The sequence below is a fragment of the Sorex fumeus genome, unplaced genomic scaffold (genome assembly GCF_029834395.1).
Source record: "Sorex fumeus unplaced genomic scaffold, SorFum_2.1 ptg000111l, whole genome shotgun sequence".
Classification (NCBI taxonomy): domain Eukaryota; kingdom Metazoa; phylum Chordata; class Mammalia; order Eulipotyphla; family Soricidae; genus Sorex; species Sorex fumeus.
The window spans coordinates 9,067,356-9,093,377 of NW_026606168.1; the positions used below are offsets into that span (position 1 = coordinate 9,067,356).

A 26,022-nucleotide genomic window follows, 5' to 3' on the forward strand; every position below is an offset into this window, starting at 1 on the left:
TAACCCCTGTGCATCGCCAGGTATGACCCAAAAAAACCCAAAAATTAAAATGTGAACATTTCAGGGATTAGAACATTACAGCGAGTAGGCATTTGCCATGCATGTGGCCAACCCGGTAGATTCCTGGCATCCCATATGGTCCCCCAAGGAGTGGCTCCTGAGTGCAGAGCCAGGCGTTACTCCTGAGCACTTCCAGGTGTGGCCCAAAACCAAAACAAACCAAACCAAAAAAACTCCAAACAAACAACAACAACAACAAAAAAACACTCCAACAACAACAAAATGAACATTTCAAGAAGACAAGAGCTTTGAACTATCTGCTGCACACATGCTCGGACGTCAATTTATTCAAGCTTTCATTATTTGACACGGATTAGAGCTTTTCTGGGTCACACCCGGCGATGCACAGGAGTTACTCCTGGCTCATGCACTCAGGAATTAGTCCTGGCGGTGCTTGGGGGACCATATGGGATGCTGGGAATCGAACCTAGGTCGGCGGTGCGCAAGGGAAATGCCCTACCTGCTGTGCTATTGCTCCAGTCCCAATTAGAGCTTTTCTGAATGAGAATACAGCACTGCTTCTAAATGGCAGTAATCAAGAACTTCAGTATTTCTGGGGCCAGAGTGTTGATTCAATAGGCTGAGTACATGCTCTATTTGCAGGTGGATTTGATCCTTATCACTGGATGATCTCTTGAGCACTGCTATAAGTGACCCCCTAGCAAAGAGCAGAGTCCCCGGGCACTATGAGACATGGGCCCAAACAAAATAAAACTAAACAGATAAATTCAGCAATTCTAATGTTCCTTTTTAAAAATGTATATAACTCTTGTGGCCAACCTAATTGGGAATTTATGTAAAACTGGCTCTTTTTTTGGTTTTGGGCTATCTCCGGTGGTGCTCAGGGAACCACATATAGTGCTAAGGACTCGAACCAGGGTTGGACAAGCAAGGCAAGGCAAGAGCTTTATATCCTATACTCATTCTCCAGCCTGAAACGGGCTGTTCTCAATGGGAGCCCTCTACCACCACCACCCATGTTCTCTATTAATGCTAAAAACATAAGGAGTTTTTTTTTTTTTTTTTTTGTCATTTTACCCATTTTTTTGATTTACCTCTTGGAGGCACAGGTGTGAATGGAATGCTCTGGGATAATCTCATCAAGTTATTTCTTTCCACAGCTGCATGAGATAAGAGAAAAAAGATGAAAAAGATTGATAAAAATTTCTTAAATCCCCTAAAAGTGTAAAATATTAGTAAATTTTGTTTATAGTGTTTACCTGAGTAATAGTAATTTGTATCCATAACTGGCTTAAATGGAGAAGCAAGACCTAAAATAAACAAAGAAGATATTTTAAAAAGTATTGCAACAAACATTTTTTATTCCTTTTCCCCCCTGAGGCCGCCGGGGTGCCCACACCTGACAATGCTCAGGGACGACGCCCGACTCTTCACTCAAGGGTTCTTATGTGGTGCCAGGGATAGAACTCGGGTTGGCTGTGTGCAAGGCAAACGTTCTACTCTCCAGCCTTTTCATTCTTTTATCCTGCTTCTTTCATGTAAACTCCACAAAAACAAAAGCAAAATTTGGCCACTGAGTGCTACCTTACTCTATTACATCACGCTAGATCAGTGACAGTTATGTACCCAGACACCTGGAAGGAAAAAGGACATGATGGTCCACACTCTTCCTCATGAAATGTATTTTTTCCATCCCTCCACTCAAAAAGAAAGTTTCTGGGGCTAAGGACAGGGCTCAAGTGGTAGGGCTCATGCCTCATATGTGCCAGGCTAGTTGTAGAATCCCCAGCACTGCCCCTGACTCAGCTGAGGGTGACCTAGTGACCTTGTGAGCATCAGTCAGGTGTGGCCCCTGCAACAACTTAGAAGTACAGAAAATAATGGAAAAGAGTCACCTGATAAATCTATTTAAAAAAAAGAAAAACTATTTGGGAATGTTTACTAAATGCTTGGCCTGGAGAGATAGCACAGTGGGTAGGGCGTTTGCCTTGCACATGGCTGACCCAGGTTCGATTCCTCTGCCCCTCTCAGAGAGCCCGGCAAGCTACCGAGGTATCTCGCCCGCGCGGCAAAGCCTGGCAAGCTACCCGTGATGTATTCGATATGCTAAAAACATTAACAATAAGTCTCACAATGGAGATGTTACTGGGCCCGCTCAAGCAAACTGATGAACAACGGGAGGACAGTGACAGTGACAGTGACCAAATGCTTACAACCAAGTAACTCTATACCTGGTTACAGAGCCGAAGAAACAAAATGTAATTACATGTGAAGTTTACCAAACAACATAAACATGAATGTCACAGCAAGACTATTCATAATAGTCATACACTCAATCAACTGTAAAGCATAATAAATAGAATGGGCATGCAAATCAAATACCCACGGTATGCAATCAAATACCCAACCTCACTATGTAGTAGTGAGGATGTACAAACCAGCATAATACATAGTAATATAGATGAATCATAAATATTTGGTGGAAAAGGCCACAATACAAAAGAGAAACCATTACATGATTCCTTTTATATTGCACTCATACACAAACAGGTGAAATTAGTATATTATGTTATGGGGAGGGATTATATGCATGAAGACAACACAAAAGCTGGAATTTGGCAACGTTTGACCTTATGACTTGGGTGCTAACATAAAGATTTTAAAATGAAAGACTATCAAAAGCAATTGAGTGATACATAGTAAAGGATGAATTAAGAGTGACTTCCCTCTACTGTCCATTGTACCCGTCCCTGACTGTTGCTTTTGGGCATTTGCTATTCCCCTATTATGTTTCTTTATGTCCCACATAGAAGAGAGGTCATTCCATGTCGGTCCCTCTCACTCTAACTTCACTCAACATGCCACTTTACAGATCAATCCATGTAGCAGCAAACTGCATGACTTCATCTTTTTTTTTTTTTAATTTTTTTATGGCCGAACGGCATTCCATTGTGCGTATGTACCAGTTTCTTTATCCAGTCATCTGTTCTTGAGGTTGTTTCTATTTTGGCTATTGTAAATAGTGCTGCAATGAACATAGGAATACAGACGGTTCTTTCTGCATTGTACTTTTGGGCCCTTTGGGTATAATAGGGTAAATGGAATAGAAATATACTTAAGAGGAAAATACAACATGAAGAACTCCCTTTCAAGAGAAGGCTGGGTAGCAGGTATGAGAGGGACTGGAGGAGTGACAGTATAGAGATCATCACATGATGACTTACGAGGCATTTATATTACAGAAAACCCTGCTGAACAAGGAACATTTTTACTACGTTGGCCTTTTCAAACATAAAGTCTAAAATTTCATACCTAGAATAGCCTGGCATTTGCTATAACAAGACCATATGGTTTATCACTATTATTTTTACATTGATTTACATTTACAATAATCGACTCACCATTTAACGTTCCTTCTTCAGACGGTCTAAAGAAACACAAAAAAAGGCAATTCCTCAATGTTAGTTCAGGCTATCATACAAACTTTTAGAAAATTATTATTACTAAATTTGGCAATGTGAAAGGAATTTTTAAGTTCAGACCTACCTCTGACTATATGCCATTTTCACTAGGCTAAGGCCAAAGTCATACATGGATATGATACAGCTATATGTTATTATGATTATTTAATTTGGCATTATGGGGATCTGCCATCTTCATTAAACCAATGCCAAAATTATACATGGATATGATATAGCTATATGCATATATTTTAACTATAACTGGTATCTTCAATCCATGCCTATAAAAATATAATTAGCATTTTGGTGCAAAATGTAGGTTTAATACTAATGTAATGCAAGAAAAAGTTTATATTTATTTGTGGACATTCATCTCAGCACAGTAAAATACAAGCAAAGTTTTCTGCCCAAAAATAAGGTTAATAAATTAAGACAGTACAAAGCTAAAGTGTCCAACCAAGTTTTTGAAAAATGTATTAAGCAAGCTGAAAACAATATACTCTCCTGCCCCACCAGACTTGATCTAATCAGTCATATTCATAGTATAACTCCACTTTGTAGGATAACATTGGTTTGTCCTTTCTGCCTTGCCACAGGGAGCTTAGGTTTATTGGGTTGCACCCATTCCCATTCACAATGCTCCTGAGGCACTCCCATTCCTCTGTGTTTACCTGTAACCTCTTTCTTTGTGCTCTGCTTCCCCAACCTTCAATCACCTTTATCTCCTAATCAGACTGTTAACTTGTAAATATTGCTTTTCTGGGCTCCTTAAGTCTTTTGCATAGTTCACTCAGAGCAATGTCCTTTCTGTATAGACACAGGAAGGCAGTTAATGCTTTGGGAATTAACTGACTCCGAATAATATTCACTCCTGGGCATCTATTTTCTCCACTTAAGCCTCAGTTGCCTTTAGTTTCTAGCACCCCAAAAGTAGGATCCTGACGAGGGACTGGATGGACACAGGGCAAGCTGTGAGCTACCCTGGCATCGAAATGGGCCAGGCCAAAGTGCCATAATACTTAACTATAAGTTTAGAGCATGGCCATGGACAAATTATGTCATGATCCAAAAACTAACAACTAAATTAGGACCCTGCTAGGGTTAGGAAAGATTAATCTGGCCTAAGCACTATAATCTAAGATCTATAGTGAGATGTACCCAGGAGAGCCATACTGTAAGTTTAATGTATCTCTTACTGTGTCCATACAAAATAACTGATATTATTAAGAAGTAAAATTAAGATAAATGTTTACATGATTTCTGGAATAAGGAAAGGAGAAAAAACCCTAGGTGATTATTTTGCACTTGAGGTGATCTCCTGGCTGCAGGAGATCAGGAAGGGCTTTGATATGTCGATTGTGCTACCCTACTTACGTGTAGTTGCTATCCCCAATGCTGGGAGGTTGGGAGAGATGAGAGAGACCAAGGCAGTGAGTGGGGGTGCAGACAGAAGAGCAAGGGAGACAGGAGGAGAAGAGAATGAGGGGCTTAGTGAGACTGGAACAGGTGCGTGGGGAGAACGGGATGAATGGCAACTAACCACCGGCTAGCCTGGCCCTTGTTTCCTCCTTCATCCACCCACGGCATTAGCCGTCCCGGGTGGGGAAGCGGCCCAAGACCACCGAATGCACGCAGTGAGAGCGAGCCATGGGATTCCTAGTCCTTTGGTGATTACACAAATTTTACTATAAACTATACAAAATTCTGTATGCATTATTATTTACTTTTATACCCCCTCCTCATACATGTGGGGTTGTGCTCGAACTCTAAGTACATCCCTGGACCAAAATTATCAAATTAAACCTACATATTAAATGATGATCTCTTTAAATTCTCTGCAGGAATAATCATCATCACTCATAGAAAAGTAAAATTAAAAAGGAGTCAGAGCAAAAGTGGGTAAAGCACTTGCCTTGCATACGGTCCCCTGAGCACCACCAGGAGCGATTTCTGAGTACAGAGTCAGGATTAGCCCCCCACCCCCAGCACTCCTGGGCGTGCCCTCTCCCCACAAACAAAAAAGAATGTTAAAGAAATGATACAAGAATATAAAGACTACAGTCAATAACTATTATACTTTGTCAAGTTAATAATGAGAAAGGGCTTACTTACATTTCTCTGTTCAATGGTTTATCTTGTAACCAATCCTTTAGTAAAAAAACAAACAGTAAGAGTTTTAAAAAAGTCTTCAGATGTGGCAAAACTATTTAACCAATACTCTGTTATAGTATGTATTAAAAACAAGGGCTGAAAGATTGATAAAACAGAAAAAATAATAAATTTAGCTATTTTAAGGCCAGGCTGGAGCGACAGCACAGTGGGTAGGGCGTTTGCCTTGCACGCGGCTGACCTGGGTTTAATTCCTCCATCCCTCTCAGAGAGCCTGGCAAGCTACCAAGAGTATCTGGCCTGCACGGCAGGGCATGGCAAGCTCCCCCTGGTGTATTAGATATGCCAAAAACAGTAACAACAAGTCTCACAATAGAGCCGTTACTGGTGCCTGTTTGAACAAACAGATGAACAACGGGAGGACAGTACTACACTGCCATTATAAGGCCATTCCTCATGGTAAAATACAGAAGTTACACACAAACATTATTTCTTCTTATAAAATAGTTTGTCCAGGGGCTGGAGAAATAGTACAGTGGGTAAGGCGTCGCTTTGTATGAGGCTGACCTGGGTTCAATGCCTGGCATTATTTATGGTCCCCAGAGCCATGCCAGGTGTGATTCCTGAGCACAAAGCTCGGAGTAAGCCCTGAGCACTGCTGGTTGCAGCCCTCAAAGCAAAAAAAAACAAAACAAAAACCAAAAAACCATAAAAACATAAGTCTACTTCTTTAATTTCTTAAATTTCTGATGACATTTTTATTCTTTTAAAATACATGTTTTCACCCTGGGCTGGAGCGATAGCTCAGCGGATAAAGCGTTTGCCTTGCAAGCGGCCAACATGGCTGACCCGAATTCGATTCTTCCGCCCCTCTCGGAGAGGCCAGCAAGCTATCCATGATATGCCATCTGATATGCCAAACACAGTAACAATCGTCACAATGGAGACGTTACTGGGCTCGCTCGAGCAAATCGATGAACAATGGGAGGACAGTGACAGTTTTCACCCTAAATACGGTGGTGGGAAAGTGTAATGGTGGTAGGATTGATGCTCGAATATTAAATGTAATAAAATATTGTGAAACTACTTTAATAAAATAAAATTTAAAATATATATATGTTTCTATGATTCTAAAACTAGTATTTACCCTCTACAAAAGAAAACCATATTAAGGTATAAAAAGAATATATTCAACCATTTTATCACTAATAATTAGACATTTTCACTTTTTGTGTGTGTGTGCACATATGCAATTTATTCTAAAATTTTACAATGTTTTACAATGTGTGGATTATTTTCATTTTCCTGGTTTGAAACTTAACATTTCCTTCATTTAAACTTGTATCCATTTCATAAATTTGGAAAACTTTAAGTCATCTATAATCTTTTCATAATCTGTATACACTCAAGGCTAAGTGTATGCATTTTTCCTATTTCTACTTTTTCTATATCTTAATTAAAAAAAAAAAATCTTAGGGCCCTGAGTGATAGATAGTACAGCAAGTAAGGTGCTTGAGCTGCATATGGCCAACTCAGGTCCAATCCTTGGCAGCACGTACGGTCCCTGATGTCCTGCCAGAAATGATCCCTGAGCACAGAGCCAGGAATCAGTCCTGAGCACCACTTGATGTGGGCTCAAGACAAAAAAAATTGTTGTCTTTCTATGGCATCTTTCAAATTCTTGATTTCACAAAAGTGATATAAGTTCTCTAAAGTAAAAGAACTTTTGAAAGCTATTATCTCAAAAGAGACACCATCTTTTAGCTCTTCTTTAACAAATATGTATTTAAAAATACACATTAATACAGAAAGTATACGAACCGGCAGTAAAGCTGCCTTGGAATTTACTTCTTGGGTTTCTTCTGCAGATGGCCTTCTACTGCTGCTTTCCACTTAAAGAAAAAAAAAGTTATGAAGCTCAAACTTTTAATACCCATGTAACCAAACATACAGCCTCTAGAGAGTGTGACTGTAATACTATGTTCTCTCCCTAACAGTGCTGTAACCTAAGAGTTACATGAGGCCTATGAGTCTTTTGGCACGATGGAACAAAACAAACCAAAAAACCCCTTGGGGTTAGAGAGCTAGCAAAGAGGGTAGGGTGTTTGCCTTTCCCATGACCAATCTGGGTTTGATCCATGACACCCCCCCTGCCTGCCAGGAGTGATCCCCAGTACAGAGCCAGGAATCACCACTGAGCACTACTAGGTGGGGCTGAAACATAAAACAAAATAAAGAACTCCCCCTCCCCAAACTGAACAGATTTTAGTCAACTAACTTTTGTGAAACAGTAAGAAAGAACTATCAATAAAACATTTTGCTCTTCTCCTGTTCCCTTGGGAGAGTACATAGAATTAATATTCTATTATGATTTCTTACTAATTTTAAAAAAAACAAAGGTAGAATAATATTCACTATGATATTTTCTTGCTGTTCATTTCAGCAATTTTCTTTCTATATCAAAACACAGGACTTCTCTATTCTGTGTTGATGCTATGTTGAACATCATACTACAGAAAAAAAAATACTATAGAACTGATATTGTTTAACACTTGGTCCTATTTCAATCTCTTGTAATTATCAGCAATGACACAAATAACACACACACACATACCAATCTACAGTAAAGAGGGGAGAAGACAGAGTTCATATTTTCTTTACAGACTTAAGATGTCACCTTTGATATCTTGCTTACCAAATACACTGAACTAGGTCTATTATATTAAAAATAAATAAATAAAAATAAGGAAAAGCAGAATGAATGGTAGCTAGAAACCTTAAAACGACTGTACTCAAAGGACAAGAAAATTTAAGCTACTAGAACGAACAGACATTTTATCTTTAAAAGAGTCACATACCAGAGAACACACTATTTATCTAACCAAAATAATGACCTCTCTTAGGAGGAAAAAGAGAAATGGTAAAGGCTAAAATCCTATCTTGAACTATTTTTATGAAAGCTTGATGTTGGTGGTAAATTTTTGAGGACGTCCTTAAGCTCAAATCAAGGAAATTACACATTATTATTATTTTGCAGGGCTGGAGGACAGAACAGGAGTTAAGGTGCCTGTCCATGTGGCTGACCCCATTTTAATCCCTGGCACAGCAGGGTTCCTGAGCACCACCAAGAACAACTATTACAGAGCCAGAAGTAGCTCCCAGCTTTGCTAGCTGTAGGTGAATATCCAACTCCCACCCGATTCATTATTATTTTGCCAAGAGTTCCTAATTTAATCTGATCATTAGATCCTTAATCTAATTATAAACCGGAGTTCAATCTCATTAATTACCTGCCTTTCCTGCAACTACTGAAATGATCTAAGAAGCATTATTAAATTCATGTGCATTATTAAGCTTTATAATTATTCAACTTTTATATTACATACTCTCGGAGAGCCCGGCAAGCTACCGAGAGTATCTCGCCCACACAGCAGAGCCTGGCAAGCTCCCCATGATGTATTCGATATGCCAAAAACAGTAACAAGTCTCACGATGGAGATGTTACTGGTGCCCGCTCGGGCAAATCAATGAACAAGGGGAGGACAGTGCTACAGTGCTATATTACATATACACATAATGTACACGTAACTTGTAACTTGTACACATAATGTACATGTAACTTGTGTATATAGAACATATATACACTTGGCTCATAAAAAGCATGATATGGCTGCAGGCCACAGAGGTAACACAACAGTTAAAACATTTGTCTTGAATCCTGCCAAGACTTGTTTGAATCCTGGTCCCATATATGGTCCAAGTATTAGCACAAGTAACTCCTAAGCCCAGAGTCAGGAACAGCCCCAGAGCACTGCTGGGCCCACCTGACCCCCAACCATGCCACAGAAACACTCCCAGTTCAACTGTCATTTTTAACTGTCATTTTTAAAAGTAAAAGTAGAAATCACTAGCCTGTTTAGTTTCTAACTGGAGACACCCTGCCCCTACCTCACAAAAAGAAAGTTTAATTAGAGATGCTGAACAAATGAAACATTTATATATATAAATGGAACATTTAATGTTTAAACATACGATGTTTCAAACATATAAATGTTTCATTTATATATAAATATAACAGATTATAAAAGTCAAAAAAAGACATAACATCTTTAGGAATTAATCTAAAAATATTTGAATGTAACAAAGATGGATCAGAATTATCATTTCTTAACTCTTGGATAACTCTTGGTCAGGCATGAGACATAGCTAAAATGAGTGTCTCTGCTATTCACAGTCAAGATTCTCACCTTGTTCTGAATGAAGAGAAACAGAAGCTTTGTGACCTTCGGTAAATCCGGCGTAAGAACTCACATGTTTCAAAGTGCTTTCAGGAGGAGTAGCATTCTGTATATTGCACATAAACATAATTTTCTGAACAACTAAGATGAATCTCAAATCACAATCACAAATATTAACAGTCCATTCAGCACAATATACTTAAGTCTATCTGGGCACCCAAAAGGTATATTACAGATTTTTAAATTTTCTTCCACATCAACCTCAAAAAAACACCCTATAAATACACCGAAATGAATCCTCTGTCACGTTTATACAAATTCACAGAAACTGGGGTGCAGCGGCTGGAGCAACTTACAAGGTAGGGTACTTGCCTTGCAAGCCGCCGACCCGAGTTTGATCCCCAGCACCACAAATGGCCCCGAGTCCTGCCAGGAGACTCAGGTTAGATCCCAGGCACTGCATGACCTCCTGAGCACTGCCAGGGGCATGCACCAGTGAATGTGGTCCTAAAGCCAAAAGCCAAAACCAAAGCCAAGAAAACCCAAACACCAGTTTGGGGAGGGTGGGGCTAGGGTGGAATTTAATGCAGTAAAAAAATATTGAGTTCATAATCAAACTAATCAAAACACTAATGTGAAAAGAAAAGCAAACCAGTGAACTGAAAGGGCTGGCAAGGGCCGGGCACCACTCCCACTCTCTCCCTCCAGTACCCTGGGATGGGCCTGGTGACCAGTCATATCCCACACCCTGCAATCCCCCAGCTGGGTTCTCAGCATTAAACTTCAACCGGGGAGTGGTCCAATGCCCACAGTAGTACAATTTACAGTAGCCAAAACTGTAAACAACTCAAATGCCCAAGGACAGATGAATGGATACAGACACGATATTATACAGAGAGGAGTATTATGCAGCTCTAAGAAAAGACAAAACTTGCTTTTTTTTTTGCCACTACATGGACAGAACAGGAAGGTGAACAGTAAGTGAAAAAAGAGCCAGATAGGAAAAAGACAAAATAGCTAATGACTTCACTCATATGAAGTAAAAAAAATAGTGCAAAGGAAAACATAAGCAGTGGAATTCATGCCCAATTCAATCAGTTTAATCAATGGCTGAACAAATAGCAGTACTCCTATATTATTTCAATAAATAAATTTAAAAAATCCGCTAACTCCTTCAGAGAAGGGATAGAGGTATATGAGTAATGGATATGGTGAAGTAATTTACATTTGGAAATGGTATGGTATTTTATCCCTTAAACACATATAGTCCTGCAAATCAATGTTACTTCAATTTAAAAAGAAATTCATGTCCCTGTCATTCTTTAGCTTCAATGTTAGGGAAGATATTTTTATTTTTGTTGTATTTGTGACTTGGTCATTTCTATGACTAAAGATCTTTAAGAGATAGAGAAAACTAATATTTTCAGCTTTTCTTAATTATCATAGTTCAAATACATCATTACCCTTAGGACACGAGATAGATATGGGCAATTTAGGAAATCAATGATAAGTAATGAAAACTAGGGGTTAGGGATGTAGCTGAAATGTAGGGTATATGTCTTGGATGAGTGAAGGCCTGGGTTCAATCCCCCAACACCCCATGGCTCTCTGAATACCTGAAGTTTGCTTCCTCAAATTAAAAAAAAACAAACCAAAAAACCCGCCCTGTTTTCAGCAGAAAACACACATCTATTGGCCAAATCTACATATTTCAAACCTAAGTTCAAAAATATCATCAATTATACTAGTTGCTGAAAAATATAGGGGGAAACAATTTAAAGAGAAAGATTTAAATTTAATATACATATTAAATTTGTATTAAAAAATATTATGAACTTAATGGGGAGATTTTACATAGACAAAAAACATTAAATTCTCTAATCTTTAAAGATGTTCAAAGACCAAGTAAACTTCCAGGCTGGGAAGGTGATGACCATATTGAAGTTCACTGTCACTGTCCTCCCATTGTTCATCGATTTGCTTGAGCGGGCCCAGTAACGTCTCCATTGGAGACTTTGTTGTTACTGTGTTTGGCATACGTCACAGGTAGCTTGCCAGGCTTTGCCGTGCGGGCAAGATACTCTCGGTAGTTTGCCAGGCTCTCCGAGAGGGATGGAAGAATCGAACTCGGGTCGGCCATGTTGGCTGCGTGCAAGGCAAACGCCCTACCGCTGTGCTATCGCTCCAGCCCTTAAAATTTTAGTTAATAAAATGTAAATATGTGTTTTTTTTTGTTTGTTTGCTTTTTGATGACACCTGGCGATGTACGGGGGTTACTCCTGGCTCATGCACTCAGGAATTACTCCTGGCGGTGCTCAGGGGACCATATGGAATGCTGGGAATTGAACCCAGGTCAGCCGCGTGCAAGGCAAACGCCCTACACACTGTACTATCATTCCAGCCCCGTATTTATACTTTTTAAATATTCCTGAATTTTTCTTTTTTTTGCTTTCTTCAAACTGCACATTTCTTCAAACTGTTTCAATTAATAGGAATTATCATACTGATGATGCTAAAACTGTTATGTTTAATGAAAAAAATTCCATTTTCAAATAAATTCTAAAACAGAAATAAAATAATGTAAGAATTTACAATGAATAATTATTTCCTTTACCTTGATTGATGTTTCTTTAAACCTTTGTAAATCCATGCTATCTCTATGTCCTTCAAGAGAACAAAAAAAAAAGATTAAAACAAAGGTTTTCTTTTTTTTTTAAAATCAATTTAAAGTCATTGACTGAAGTCTACAAAATAAGTTATTTGTTTTGAATAATTTCCACCACTTTGCTGTTCCCCATAGCTCTTTTAGGGCCACCCCCAGCAATGCGTGGGTCTTAGTCTCTTGGCTGAGTTCAGGGATTACTCCTGGCACCCACAGAGATGCTCAGAAGACCTTGAACTGGATTCCTGGCATCACATGGTCCCCAGAGAACCACGTGGGAGCAGCACCGGAGAACTGCTGACTGTGGCCACAAAATAAACAGAACCAGCTCACAGAGTTGATCCTAATGGGGAGATTTTACATAGACACAAAACATTTCAATTCTCTAATCTTTATAGATGTTCAAAGACCAAGTAAACTTTCAGGCTGGGAAGGCGATGACCATGTTGAAGGTAAGCTGAAAGCTACCTGACAGAAAATTACCCATCTGGGAGACAGAGGTTGTCATTCACACCTTGGTTATGTCTACAAACAAAACAAGCTGCTTGCTAAGAATTATTTGTTAAATACTTTGCTCTTACTAATAGCTGTATCACAGTCATCCCGTTGTTCATTGATTTACTCGAGCGGGCGCCAGTGACATCTCCATTCGTCCCAGCCCTGAGATTTTAGCAGCCTCTCCTTACTCGTCTTTCCCAATGTTGCTGTATTGGAGGCTCTTTCAGGGTCAGGGGAATGAGACCCTTTATTGTTACTGTTTTTTGGCATATTGAATACGCCACAGGTAGCTTTCCGGGCTCTGCCGTGTGGGCAGGATACTCTTGGTAGCTTGCCGGGCTCTCCGAGAGGCATATATATATATTTCCCTCTATGATTTGTTGCCTACTGTCTGAACCCCATCAACTATGGTGTGATAATTATGGAAAATGGGTAGGAAGTGTCTTATAATGTGTCACGTGAAATGTTCACTCATATGTGAGGCTCAGCCGCAGGCTCGGCTACACGCTCTTACTAATATGAAAGAAAAATTTAAGAGGACATCACATTCTTCCAAATTTTAGGAATCAATTTCACCTTTTCCTCAACAAGGAGTACTGTCAGCATTTATACTGCTAAGTCTTCAACATCATTAAAAATAAAATAGGGCCAGAGAAATAGCACAGTGAGTAGGATGTTTGCCTTGCATATGACTCACCCGGGGTTCGATCCCCAACCCTGTCTTGTTGCCTGAGTACCACCAGGAGTGATCCCTAAGCAAAGAGTTAGGAGTAAGCCCTGAGCACTTGTACCAAGGGAGCAAAGTGTTGGAATGCCCTAGTCCCCGAAGAACCATATCGCCAGGCCTGAGCACTAACAATTAGGCCCAGCCTGCCGAGGCAAGGTATCAACAGGAGTGTCCTGGATTCCCGAAGCACTACTCAGAAGGAACCTGAAATTACTAACACAAAAACCCACCTTCCTTAAACTAACCTTTTCTTCTTGCAGTACTTCCTTTCAGTCTTAAGTGCACTGATTTGAATTTAAATATATAGTTATCCTGTGCATAAGGCAATGCTCTTTTCCAATTATTTCTATATTCTCTTGAACTTTCCTACTATCTCCCAGGTATCTAACAGCACAAATTATACAGGTACTTACAATAAAACGTGATAAAATTCAATGGAATATTTAAGTTCAAAAGATAGAACTCCTTTTGAAATTTTCATTTAAAGAAAAATTATAGTAAATCACACTAAAGACCTATACCCATGTGCCAATATATTTATTAAAGCGCAGCTCAACATGTTCTCCCCACACTTTCCATTCCATTTAAACATTTTTGTAAGGTGTGGCTAAAGACACAGCTCGGTGGTAAAGCCAACCGTGTATGCATGAAGCCCTGGGCTTGGATCCTTTAAAGCAATTCTAACAGAAACCCGAATTTTGATATACAAACATTAAACTGTTTTCCAAACTTACCTACAAATGCTCCAAATTCTATATTATCTCCTTCTGCGCCTTTAGGGCAAATAGTTTCTGAATCTTTGGTTACATTTTCCAAGTGGCTTTTACAACTTGGCTGAGATGGTGTACTAACAAAAAATTTGGTTGGTGGGGATGACTGATGTGGGATACTAGCTGATGAACTACCTAATTTTTGACTTTTACTAAACATTTTTAATGTTTCTACTCCAGGAAGCCTCTGTCGAAGTTCTGAGGGAGAAATAGCACTTGGGAATAAGGCACCACAAGATGAACCACCCTCCGGAAAACTGAATTCTTTTCTCTGGGGTATTATAGGTAAATCCTGACCAAATATGTCAGATTGGGGATCTTTTTCATCTTTCATAAAAACATTACATAGAAAAGGATTATTACTTTCAACACTACCTTGGGGAAGAGAGGAACTAAGTGTATTTACAACACTGTGCTTTTTCCACACAGAAGGTCTTACAGGACCATCATCAATAAGGTTTTGAGCCAAGTGTTTGGATATGCTCAATTCTCTAGTGATTTCATTGTGAACTTTGCTAGCTTCAGAAGCTTTCTGGGCAGTGAGTGTTTTTAATGTGTCTACAGTTAGGGCTGAAAGATCTTGCAAATGACCAATCTGAGAATCTAATGACTGCAATGATCTTTTAATGTAGTTGACACGATCTCCAACTTCTTTAATCTGAATGCACATCTGTTCCACTCTGTAAGGGAAACAAAAGTCATTTATAAATGTTGAGAATGTTTTAGAAATATTTGTGTATGTTTACTCAATGGTAATGGTAAAATAATTAAATTTGTACAGAGACAAGCAAATCAAAATAAATGTATGGTCACATTTATACAGATACTTATGATTAGGTAGTGCTAAATATATAATTTAGCATAAGATCTTGAAAGTTTTGCTCCATATGCTCTTCATTACAATTTCCCCCATCAAATCAATGGGGGGGAGGGGTGGCGAGGAGACTTTATAAAGTACTAGAAGTAAAAACTGAAAGATCTTCCAATGTATACTGTAAAACTTACTGATTTTGTTGACAGACTGAAAAATGATGAGATTGGTATATGATTCAAAGAACTAGTAAAACTCATTTTGACATACAATATACTAATTACGGGCTGGAGCGATAGCACAACAATAGGGTATTTGCCTTGCACGCAGCTGGCCCGGCCGAACAAGGTTCCATTCCTCTGCCCCTCTCGGAGAGCCCGGCAAGCTACTGAGAGTATCTCGCCTGCACGGCAAAGCCTGGCAAGCTACTGTGACGTATTCAATATGCCAAACACAGTAACAACAAGTCTCACGATGGAGACGTTATTGGGACGGCTTGAGCAAATCGATGAACAACAAACAGAAGCACAGTGCTACAGTGCATACTAATTACAACTGGAAAATTTATAAACCTTTCAAAGGTAACACGAATTCTTTCTTCACTCCCAGAATGGAATTTGTCATCTTTCTCATTAAAGAACATCTCAACACATTGCTCTTCAAAATCATGAAGTTTCTTTTGATCTTCTTCTGTTAAATAAAGTTCTAAGGGAAACACACACCAGAACAATAAAGACAATCATAAATCAAACTCTCTCAGTTCATGAATTATGTGAATTAAATATGACTGCTAAGATTATATTCAATGCAATTCTTTTTCCCTCATCTTAGAAATAATACTGCATTTTTTTTTTTTTTGCTTTTTGGGGTCACACCCGGCTATGCACAGGGGTCACTCCTGGCTCATGCACTCAGGAATTACTCTTGGCGGTGCTCGGGGGACCATATGGGATGCTGGGAATTGAACCCGGGTCAGCCACGCGCAAGGCAAACGCCCTACCAGCTGTGCTATCGCTCCAGCCCCCATTATGAATTTTAAATCACAGTTTGCCCTGGTGATTAATCTTGTGTAAGAATGTATATGGTTTTGGGCTGGGAGACAGTACAGTGCTTAGGGCATGCCTAGCAGATACCCAACCTGGGCTTGAGGTGCACCTCTGGGGTCTGGGGAGCCCCAGCACTGCAGGAGCCGAGCAGCATTATGGGCCCAGGTCCTTGCACTGACTCACTGATGGGGCTCCAGATCTCCTGAGCACTGCTTGGCAACACCCCCACGAATATCTAAATAATAAAATGAAATTCAAGAAAGATGCATATGGCTTGCAAAACAGCAAGAAAAGTTTACAGAGTACCATGTTATGGGCCAAAGTGATAGAACAGCAGATAGGGTGGTTTCCCTTGCATGCAGCCGACCTGGATTCCATCCCTGGCATCCCATAAGGTGCCCAATCCCACCAGGCGTGATCCTAGAGCACAGAGCCAGGAGTAAGTCCCAAGCACCACCAGGTATGGCACCCATGGCCTCACACACACACACACAAATCAAACAAAATACAGTGTCATGAGGGTTGGGGCGTGGTTCAGCAGGAGAATGCACAGGCCTCACGTTAAGGCTCTGGAGTCAAACCTCAGCATAGAATCTTTTAAAAAGGGGGCGAGTGCCCTAAATGGTAAGTGTGATGTCACAGTTCATCAATATTTAACAACAACAACAAAAAATTGAAATGCCACTTAAACAGAAAAAAAGACATTTAATATTAAGTGCACTTGTACAAATATTTTCTGAAATTCTTTGGTTTAAGCAAATTCAATGAAATATCAATTGTAGTATATTTTATCATATCCAATTATCCAATATCATATCCAATTAAGCCTTGCAAATAAAATTGGTGTTATCCCCACTATAATATTATATAGTAATTTATTAAATATAACAGCGTATCTTACTTACTTGGTCCATCTGAAGTCTTATCTTTTTTCCTTCTTTTACATACGCAACAAAACAGAGAAACTATATGGCTGAGAAGGATCAGCGGTGGAGGCAGAACTGGTTTCTCATGATAAGCCATAATAAAATGGTAACGCTGGTACTTCCATACAATATTGGAAATTGCCTTCACTTGGAAATACACATTGCTTGGAATAACAAAAGAAAAAAGAATTCAGGTAATCATTTTAAAGTTTCAAATATATCACTGTACTTCAGGTTCTAAACATAGGGTTGACTGAGTTTATTACTATAAATAAAATATGAGAAACTGGAAAAAAGCTGCAACAAGGAATACACGGGTAATACTGAGGGTCTTCGTTACAAACTCTGATGTGTGGGCAGGACAATTCTGTGCTCAGCCCAGAAAATTAGTGCTGCCCAGACGGCAGGGAACAAATATAGCCCTAAGGATCAAACTCAGGGCCTCTACAAAGCCCTATGATGAATGTTCCTGGGACACAAAATAGGATGGGGGGTGGGGGGGCAATGGGAGGTTTGGGCTACATCTGGCAATGCTCAGGGGTGACTCCTGGCCCTGGATTCAGGAATTAATCCTGGTGGTGCTTAGGGGACCATATGAGATACCAGGGATCAAACATGATTTGGACATATGCAAGGGAAGCTTTTTACCCACTGTACTATCACTCCAGCCCCACAAAATGGAATTTTTGAAATTTAAAAATTGTATGTAAATGACAAAAACAAGAGACAATATTCAATGTTTGTAGCAATAAAATTAAGAACAAATAAAACCAAGACACTTTCACTAACATCAGATTAGCAAGTTTTAAAAAATACATCCAAGTGTTGGGAATGTAGGGTCATAGGCTTATTTTGACTTCAACTTTTGAAAGTTCTAAAAAAGAATTATAGTAAACAGTTTTATTTTTAGGAACTGTTCTAAGGAACTACTTAATTAATAACCAAATAATTAACCACAGTATGATTTTATTAACAAAAAAATCAGACAATAAAAATTGAATCATAAAACATATCAGCTTGAAAAAGAGCATGTTCTTCATAAGGAATACCAGGAAGTCATTAAAAACAAACTTGAGAGGGATATTTAAAGAATAATATTCTAGCTTTAGTTTGCTCAAAACACTATATAAAATATAGCCAAAAAAAAATCTCATATATATGAAAAAATAACAGAAACTGGTATATCAGAATGAATTACTAATATTCTATTCAATTTTCTGTGTGCTTCTTAGAAGCCTAGTAAAAACTCCAATCTTTTTAAATTTATATAAAAAAAAACCCTGCAAGTTCAAAGATAATTCTCAAAATCAAAATTCACTTAATATAAAAAAGCATACCTTGTTTGCAATTTTCAAAGATAATTTCAGTAGTGTAAGTATCAAAGTGCAATTTGGAAAGTCTCTGTATTTCCTTCAAAATAAGTAGGGCTGGGTGTTAAATGATCTCATTACCATAGTGAGTGAATAAAATTCTTACTTGAAAAATGCAATAAGAAGATTGACCATAATGATATACTGTACAAAGAGGTAGACTGCTTGAAGAAATGGAGTCAACCATGTCCCAGGACCACAGATTGAAGAGATAGTGGAATCATTTGCACACACTTTAGAAAGGAAAAATAAATAAAATTGTAATATAATCGTTAACCAAACCTGTTGCTATTTATTTATATTTACTGATATTATATATATGTCAGTATTTGTTTTTGAAAGTATATGTACAAATATTATTCACAGTAAAAAGCCTCTGGGGAGAGAGAACCAGAAATACAGAGGCAGAACATACCATCTGAAAAGTAGAGTAAGATCACACCATAACATTTCTGTAAGAAAAGTAACTGAACCACTAAAGTTTGCAGATTCCTAGTAAACTTAAAAACAGAGAAGAAGATTGCTGAATTTATCTTATGCCACAGAAGACTGAAAGTGTGGTCACACTCCCTCTAAATGTATAGACAGATTTGTTGTTGTTTGTAGGATGACATTGCTTTCTTTGTCCTTTCTCCCTTTCTCCACAAGGAACTTAGGTTTATCAGGTTACACCCATCACAGTACTCCCAAATCATTCCCACTCCTTCCTTTATCTGTAACCACTTCTCTAGGCTCTCTTCCCCAACCAGTTAATCAGCTTTCCCCCCTAATCAGTATCTATTCATTTCTAAGGTCAGATCCTTCCAGGGCACTGAAATTGTTAATATTGCCTTTCTCCTCTCCTTATGTCTTTTGAATTGTTTACTTTAAAGCAATGTCCTTTTTGTATAGATATAGATATTATGCTTTGTAACTTAGGATTTAATTGGCTTTGAATATTATTCACTCCCGGGCATCTACTTTCGCAACTTAAGCCTCAGTTGCCCTTGGTTCCTAACACCCCAAAAGCAGGGTCCTGATGAGGGACTGAATGGACCCAGGGCAAGCGTGAGCTACCCTGGCATCGAAATGGGCCAGGCAAGAGTGCTACGATTCTTAACTATAAGAGTTTGATCATAGACAAATGCTGTCATGATCCAAAGGAATGATGAGACTAGGATCCTGCTAGGAATAGGAAAGACTATTTGGCCTGAGCACTGTAGTCTGAGATTGAGATGGCCCTAGGAGAGCAATTCTATAAGTTTAAGGTATTTCTTACTGTATCCATACAAAATGATTTATATTATGAATGCTTATATGTTTGCTGGACAAGGAGAGGAGAAACACACCCATGGGATTCCGCTCTAGAGTGGGTCATCCTGCTGAGAGAGTATCTGTCCTAAAAGCGGCTTCCCCGAGGGAAAGAACTCTACCCCAATTGATTGTGACCACACCTATGTGTAATTGTTACCCCAACCCCTCATGCTTGGGATTTAACTGTACTGTAAGAGTGGGCTGGGGGATCAGAATCGAGACTCCAGAGAAGGAGGATGAAGGGGGATAGAGAAGGAGAATGAAGTAGCATGGGGGAGGAAGAAGCAGGAGGAGAATCAGAGGAGAATGGAGATGGGAATGGAATAAACTACATCTAAGACCAATCAGCCTAGCCCTTGTTCCTTCCTTCACCTGCCCATCACCACCGACCTCCCGGGGTGGGGAAAATGACGTGAGGCTACCCAATGCGGCACCGGTAGAGATAGAGCCGCTACCGCTGCTGTCTTTTTTGAATTTACACAGTTGTTGTTGTTTAGTTTTTTGGGTCACACCCAGAGATGCTGGGGGGGGGGGGGGTGTTACTACTGGCTCTACATTCAGGAATTACTTCTGGCTGTGCTTGGGGGACCAAATGGGATGCCAGGAATTGAACCCGGTTTGGCTGTGTGCAAGGCAAATGCCCTACCTGCTGTACTATCACTCTGACCCTGTATACAGATTTGAAAAGCTTCCTTTTCATAGCTTCAACAGGGAATGTTTCTGAAGCCAAAAGTGAACATAAACAAAGGAAAGAACTTTAATACCAAGCAAAGACTTATGAGGAATAAGGTAAAACTGATTTTAAAAAGAGCACAGATTACAATAATCATAAATTAGTGATAATTTTAAGATATCCTAAGTTTATAATATATTGTCTTCGAGTTTAGTTATTTTAAAACAGTGGTCACAATACCCAAAAGGAGAGAGAGAACAAAAGGGAATGCCCTGCCACAAACGTAGGGTGAGATTGGCGGGGGGGGGGGGGGGGGGGGGGGGAGGGGGGTGTGTGTTTGAGGGTGGGAGGGATACTGGGAACTGTGGTGGTGGGAAATGGGCACTGGTGGAGGGATGGGTGTTTGGTCATTGTATAATTGAAACCCAAGCACAAAAATGTGTAAGTCTACAAATGTACCTCATGATATCTCACTAATAAAAGTTAAAAAAAAAAAAACAGTGATCTTCTGGGGCTGGAGAAATAGCACAGTGGATAGGGCATTTGCTTTGCAGGTGGCTGACCCGGGTTCAATTCCCAGCATCCCGTATGGTCCCCCGAGCACCGATAGGAGTAATTCTTGAGTGCAGAGCCAGGAGTAACCCCTGTGCATTGCTGGGTGTGACCCAAAAAATAATAAAAAAAAAAGTGGTCTTCAACCACTAGTATGCAGGACAGGTGCCAGTCCTAAGGTTAAGAAGGTGAAAGCACAATGATTTTAAAAAACATATGCCCCATGGGGCTGGAGAGACAGTACGGTGGATAGCATGCTTGCTTTGCACATAGCCAACCCAGGTTTGATCCCCAGCACCTTGTATGGTGCCCAAGCCCTGCAAGGACCCCTGATTGCAGAGACAGCAGGAAGTCCTGCGCACATCTGGATGTGGCCCCCAAACAAACCAAGAAACGCCAGCTATATATATACACTAGTAGTAAAATTCTCATCTTGTCTCTCATTTGATTTTACAAAGTGGTTTTATTGCCAAGCTGACGTACAAGATCCTTTCCCGTCTTAAAAAAAAGTCCTTGGGCTGGAGAGAAAAACCATGGGAAAATTGCTTGTCTTGCCTGAGAGGCAGGAGAAATTGCTCAAAGGAATCACTGAATTAATGCCTGGCCCTAGAGCCAGGAGTAGCTCAGCACCCTGTATGTGTGTCAGGGAGGAGGAAGGGAGAGAGAGGGAGGAAGAGTCTCTTTCCTCCTGTTACTAGATACTACGGAGAGCCTTAGCAGAAAGGAAACCTCTATCCATCAAAGTGATGAGAGTTGAGAGGTGAAAAAGAAGAGGTGTCCTGAACTATGAATCAATGAGAAGGTCATTCTACTTCTGCCCTTTGTTATATGAGCTAATAAATATCCTTAGCTGTAAGTCAGTTTAGGCAAGGTTCCATTATTTGTATAGCTGAAAAACTTAAAATATTCCCCTCCCCAGCAGCCTCAATGGCTTTCTGTAACAGGCCTTTCGAAATCAGTACACTGTGGAAGTACTTTAGGATAGTGGTAATGCTTTGGCTTTAAAACATAAAATGACCGAAAGATGAATTCATAAACGTAACTCCTTACCATCAATTTCATATGCATAAACTTCACCAAAAATCATCCAGTAAGGCTGAAAAACAATATCTTTAGCAAGTGTCCAAGATGGTTCTTCACGAGGATAAAGTATTGCCTTTCTGGGAACACCAAAACTAAGTAATACAAGAGCCATAATCACTACAATGTAGAACATATTGGCCACCTGTTAAAAAACAGACACCGTTAAAATATCTGGAATGAAAACATAATGAGCAATTTTCACCCTAAAAATGTTTTGTTTTTTTCCTAACAGATAAGCAGAATCTGAGTTTTTTAACATAACAACATCCATACTGGGTGTTGCTCAAAGGTCAATCTCACAAGTGCCCCAGGGACAATGCAGTCCTAGGACCAAACCTGGGCCTTCCACATGCAAAGCATGTACAACAGCTATTGGCGCCATCTTCCTTGCTCATCATATTTTTTTTTCTTTTTTCTTTTTGGGTCACACCCACCGATGCTCAGGGGTTACTCCTGGCTCTGCACTCAGGAATCACTCCTGGTGGTGCTCAGGGGACCATATGGGATGCTGGAAATTGAAGCCAGGTTGGCCGCGTGCAAGGCAAACGCCCTCCCCACTGTGCTACCACTCCAGCCCCTTTAGGTACCTTTTAATTATATATACAGCTATGGAAATGGAAAGGAATATAAAGCATAAAGTGAACAGACTGGATGGACAAACTATCACATGGTCATGGTCCTCCTATTGTTCATCGATTTGCTCGAGAGGATCCAGTAACATTGTGAGACTTCTTACTGCGTTTGGCATATCAAAGACATCAGTGGGAGCTTGCCAGGCTTTGCCGTGTGGGCGAGATACTCTCGGTAGCTTGCCGGGCTCTCCGAGAGGGGCAGAGGAATCAAACTCGGGTCGGCCAGGTTGGCTGCATGCAAGGCAAACGCCCTACCTGCTGTGCTATTGTTCCAGCCCAAGGACAAACTATAAATATATATATATACACATATACACACATTTAGACTTCATCTCTTAAAAATTCTGTTAAATATTCCTTTTATATTAAGTTAGAGCTGGGTCTGTGACTTGCAAATAAAGAGTTTTAATCCCCTAAAAATTTCGGTGTTTTTTTTTTTTTTCTTTTTGGGTCACACCCGGCGATGCACAGAGGTTACTCCTGGCTCTGCACTCAGGAATCACCTGAGTGATTCTCCTGGAAGTGCTCAGGAGACCTGTTGATATGAACACCCCAGTAAGAATGGTAATTAAAGGTCAGACAATGAGGTACTATTCAGGAAAAGAATATGGGTTCCATAAAATTATACAGCAAAGAAACCTGATCCATGTGTAAGAGACTTAAAAAAAAAAATCAGCCCTGAAAAAAGTCATATGGGAGCTTATTGGAGCTTAAATGAAGAATAAACCCAAATCAATTAGCTAAAAAAGCGAAGAGAATGGGTCTAAAAAAAAAAGTCATTTTAAGGAGTAAGAAAACGAAGGTCAATGTAGCCTGAGCAACAGCAACAACAACAAAAAAAGATAAGGGATACAATTTAGATTAAAAAAAAAATCAACAACCTAAATGGGCAGTGTTTGAATTTCATTTAAAAAAAATTAAATTCTAAAGAAATATAAAATCCATTAAAACAATTAGTGGGAGCCCAAGGGTGGGGGTGGGGATCTTCCCAAGCATTTAAGGAGCCTGGAGACCACTCTTGGGATCCCCTGGCCCAGCTGTGAAGGGCTAACTGTTCAGAGTCCAGACCTCGCGAAGCGGTGCTGGGGGCCAACAGTGCCACGGCCAGAGATACTGGGGGTGTGTGGGGAGATGTTTGCAGCGCATCACATTTAGGGTCTTACTTATCTCTCCACTCTCTAAAACAATTTTTTTAAGGAGTAGTGGTATGCAGATTTGCATTTTAAAGTAATTTCTCCAACTGTGATGTCGATTTAAGAAAGAGTAAAGTGGCTGTGAGAAGACAAGATTTACTAGACGTTCATGCGTGCCAAACAAGAATGAACTGGTTTAGGAAAGTAGCAATAAGAATAATCCCTTCAGATTAAGAAGCTAATAAATTCCTGTTCTTCATTTTGATCTTAAAAAACAACAACAACAACAAAAAAACCCCCCAAGCATTTCAGGATAAAAGGATTAAAACAAGACTTTCTGATGAAGTTATGAAATTTATATACAAGTGGTACTACATGGAAAGTATCATGTTAAGCGAAATGAGTCAGAAAGAGCGGGATAGACACAGAAAGATTGCATTCATCTGGGGAACATAAAGCAACAAAAAGGGAGAGTAACACCCAGGAATGGCTGAGATTAGTACCAGGAATTTTGCTCCATGAATGGAAGGCCAGCCACAGGCTCTAGGTGAAAAGGAAGCTCAGACAGAGAAGAGAGCACCAAATAAAGGGTGTTGTGAGGACCCTCCCAGGGTGGGAGAATCACGCTGAAAGTAGTCTATAGACCAAACATGATTGCCACTCAATGCCTCTCTAGCAAAACACAGTATTCAAAAGAAGAGAGAGAGAACAAGGGGGAATACCCTGCCACAGAGGCAGGATGGGACGGGTGGGGGGGGATGCTGGGACCCGTGGGGATGGATGACGGGCACTGGTGGAGGGATGGGCACTTGATCATTGTATAACTGAAACCCAAGCACAAAATTTGTGGGCCTATAACTGTGCCTCATGGTTTTTCACTAATAAAAAAAGAAAAAAAAAAAAGACTAAAAAAAAAAACACAAGACTTTCTAACCTTATTCCAAGTACTTCTTCAAAGTTATTATCCTTATGGAATGGACCATTATGTAAATAAACATTCACCATGAAATAACCATTATGTAAATAAAACACAAATAACATTCAAATGAAACTACAGGAACACATTTTACAACTTAAAATATTAATAAGCATGAGTATCATCAGCTGCCTTTGAACTTACCATTTTTCCAATCATCATTACATAAGGTCCTGCCTGTTGATTTACAGCAAGAAAATCTAGCAAACGCACATACCAAAATATAATGTTAAGACAGTAAATTAATCTTCCTGCCACAAAAACATTATTATCATATGCATTCTCAAAGTTCCACTTTGCTCCAAATCTCAGTCCAAATCCAATGAAGAAAGAAATGATGGCAATTGTATCACTAATATTGAAGTAATCACTAAACCACACTTTAATCTTCTGATTTATCTTTCCAGCTTCGGACATAAAGATCTAAAAGTTAAAAATAAATACATCAAAATCCATTCATCCTCATATATAAAAACATATAATACCATCATTCAACTTTAAGTCAAAGTAGAATCATCTGTGTGTTAAAAATTTCCAAGTCCTACAGCTGGAGAGAGAGAGTATACAGGAGTTAAGGATCATGCCATGCATACCACCAGCCCTGGTTCAATCCCTGGTACCAGTGTGTGGCCCCTGGAGGCCCTCAAGCACAGCTGGGAATCATCAGTATTCTTGGGCCCCTGCACTGAACCTGTAGGACAAGGATTGCTGGAAGCTACCTCTGGAACCCCTCACAGAACCCCGGGGGAGCAAACACAAAAATTTGAAGTATTTTTGGTTATCTTTGCATTTATGATATATTTCATAAACAAAACAATTTGATATTAAACAAGCTATTTCGTGTCCTTATATTCTATGTGTCTGTAAACATATATACATATTAGTATATATAAAATACATATATCTTCAAAATATAAATATATAAAAGTAAATGGCTTGTTCAAGGTCATACTAAGAATCTGAAAAATCTTAGAGAACAATTCTCTAGACTCGAAATAAGAGAAACTTTTAAAAAGTTATTCATAGTGTATAAAATACTGA

General features: G+C 39.5%; 1 protein-coding gene across 2 annotated transcripts in view; it reads right to left on the reverse strand.

The window, feature by feature from the left end:
• TRPM7 (transient receptor potential cation channel subfamily M member 7) overlaps positions 1-26,022 on the reverse strand; it is a 104,860-nt gene that overhangs the window by 10,479 nt on the left and 68,359 nt on the right. For both annotated transcript variants that reach the window (XM_056135351.1, XM_056135352.1), the window contains 13 exons: positions 25,126-25,404; positions 22,208-22,382; positions 18,746-18,872; positions 17,249-17,433; positions 15,870-16,002; positions 14,451-15,166; positions 12,444-12,493; positions 9,839-9,935; positions 7,413-7,483; positions 5,595-5,629; positions 3,423-3,448; positions 1,281-1,331; positions 1,116-1,181 (listed from right to left, as the gene is read on the reverse strand). In XM_056135351.1, the coding sequence (XP_055991326.1) occupies positions 1,116-1,181; positions 1,281-1,331; positions 3,423-3,448; positions 5,595-5,629; positions 7,413-7,483; positions 9,839-9,935; positions 12,444-12,493; positions 14,451-15,166; positions 15,870-16,002; positions 17,249-17,433; positions 18,746-18,872; positions 22,208-22,382; positions 25,126-25,404 (2,011 nt within the window). The remainder of the gene's footprint in view (positions 1-1,115; positions 1,182-1,280; positions 1,332-3,422; positions 3,449-5,594; positions 5,630-7,412; positions 7,484-9,838; positions 9,936-12,443; positions 12,494-14,450; positions 15,167-15,869; positions 16,003-17,248; positions 17,434-18,745; positions 18,873-22,207; positions 22,383-25,125; positions 25,405-26,022) is intronic.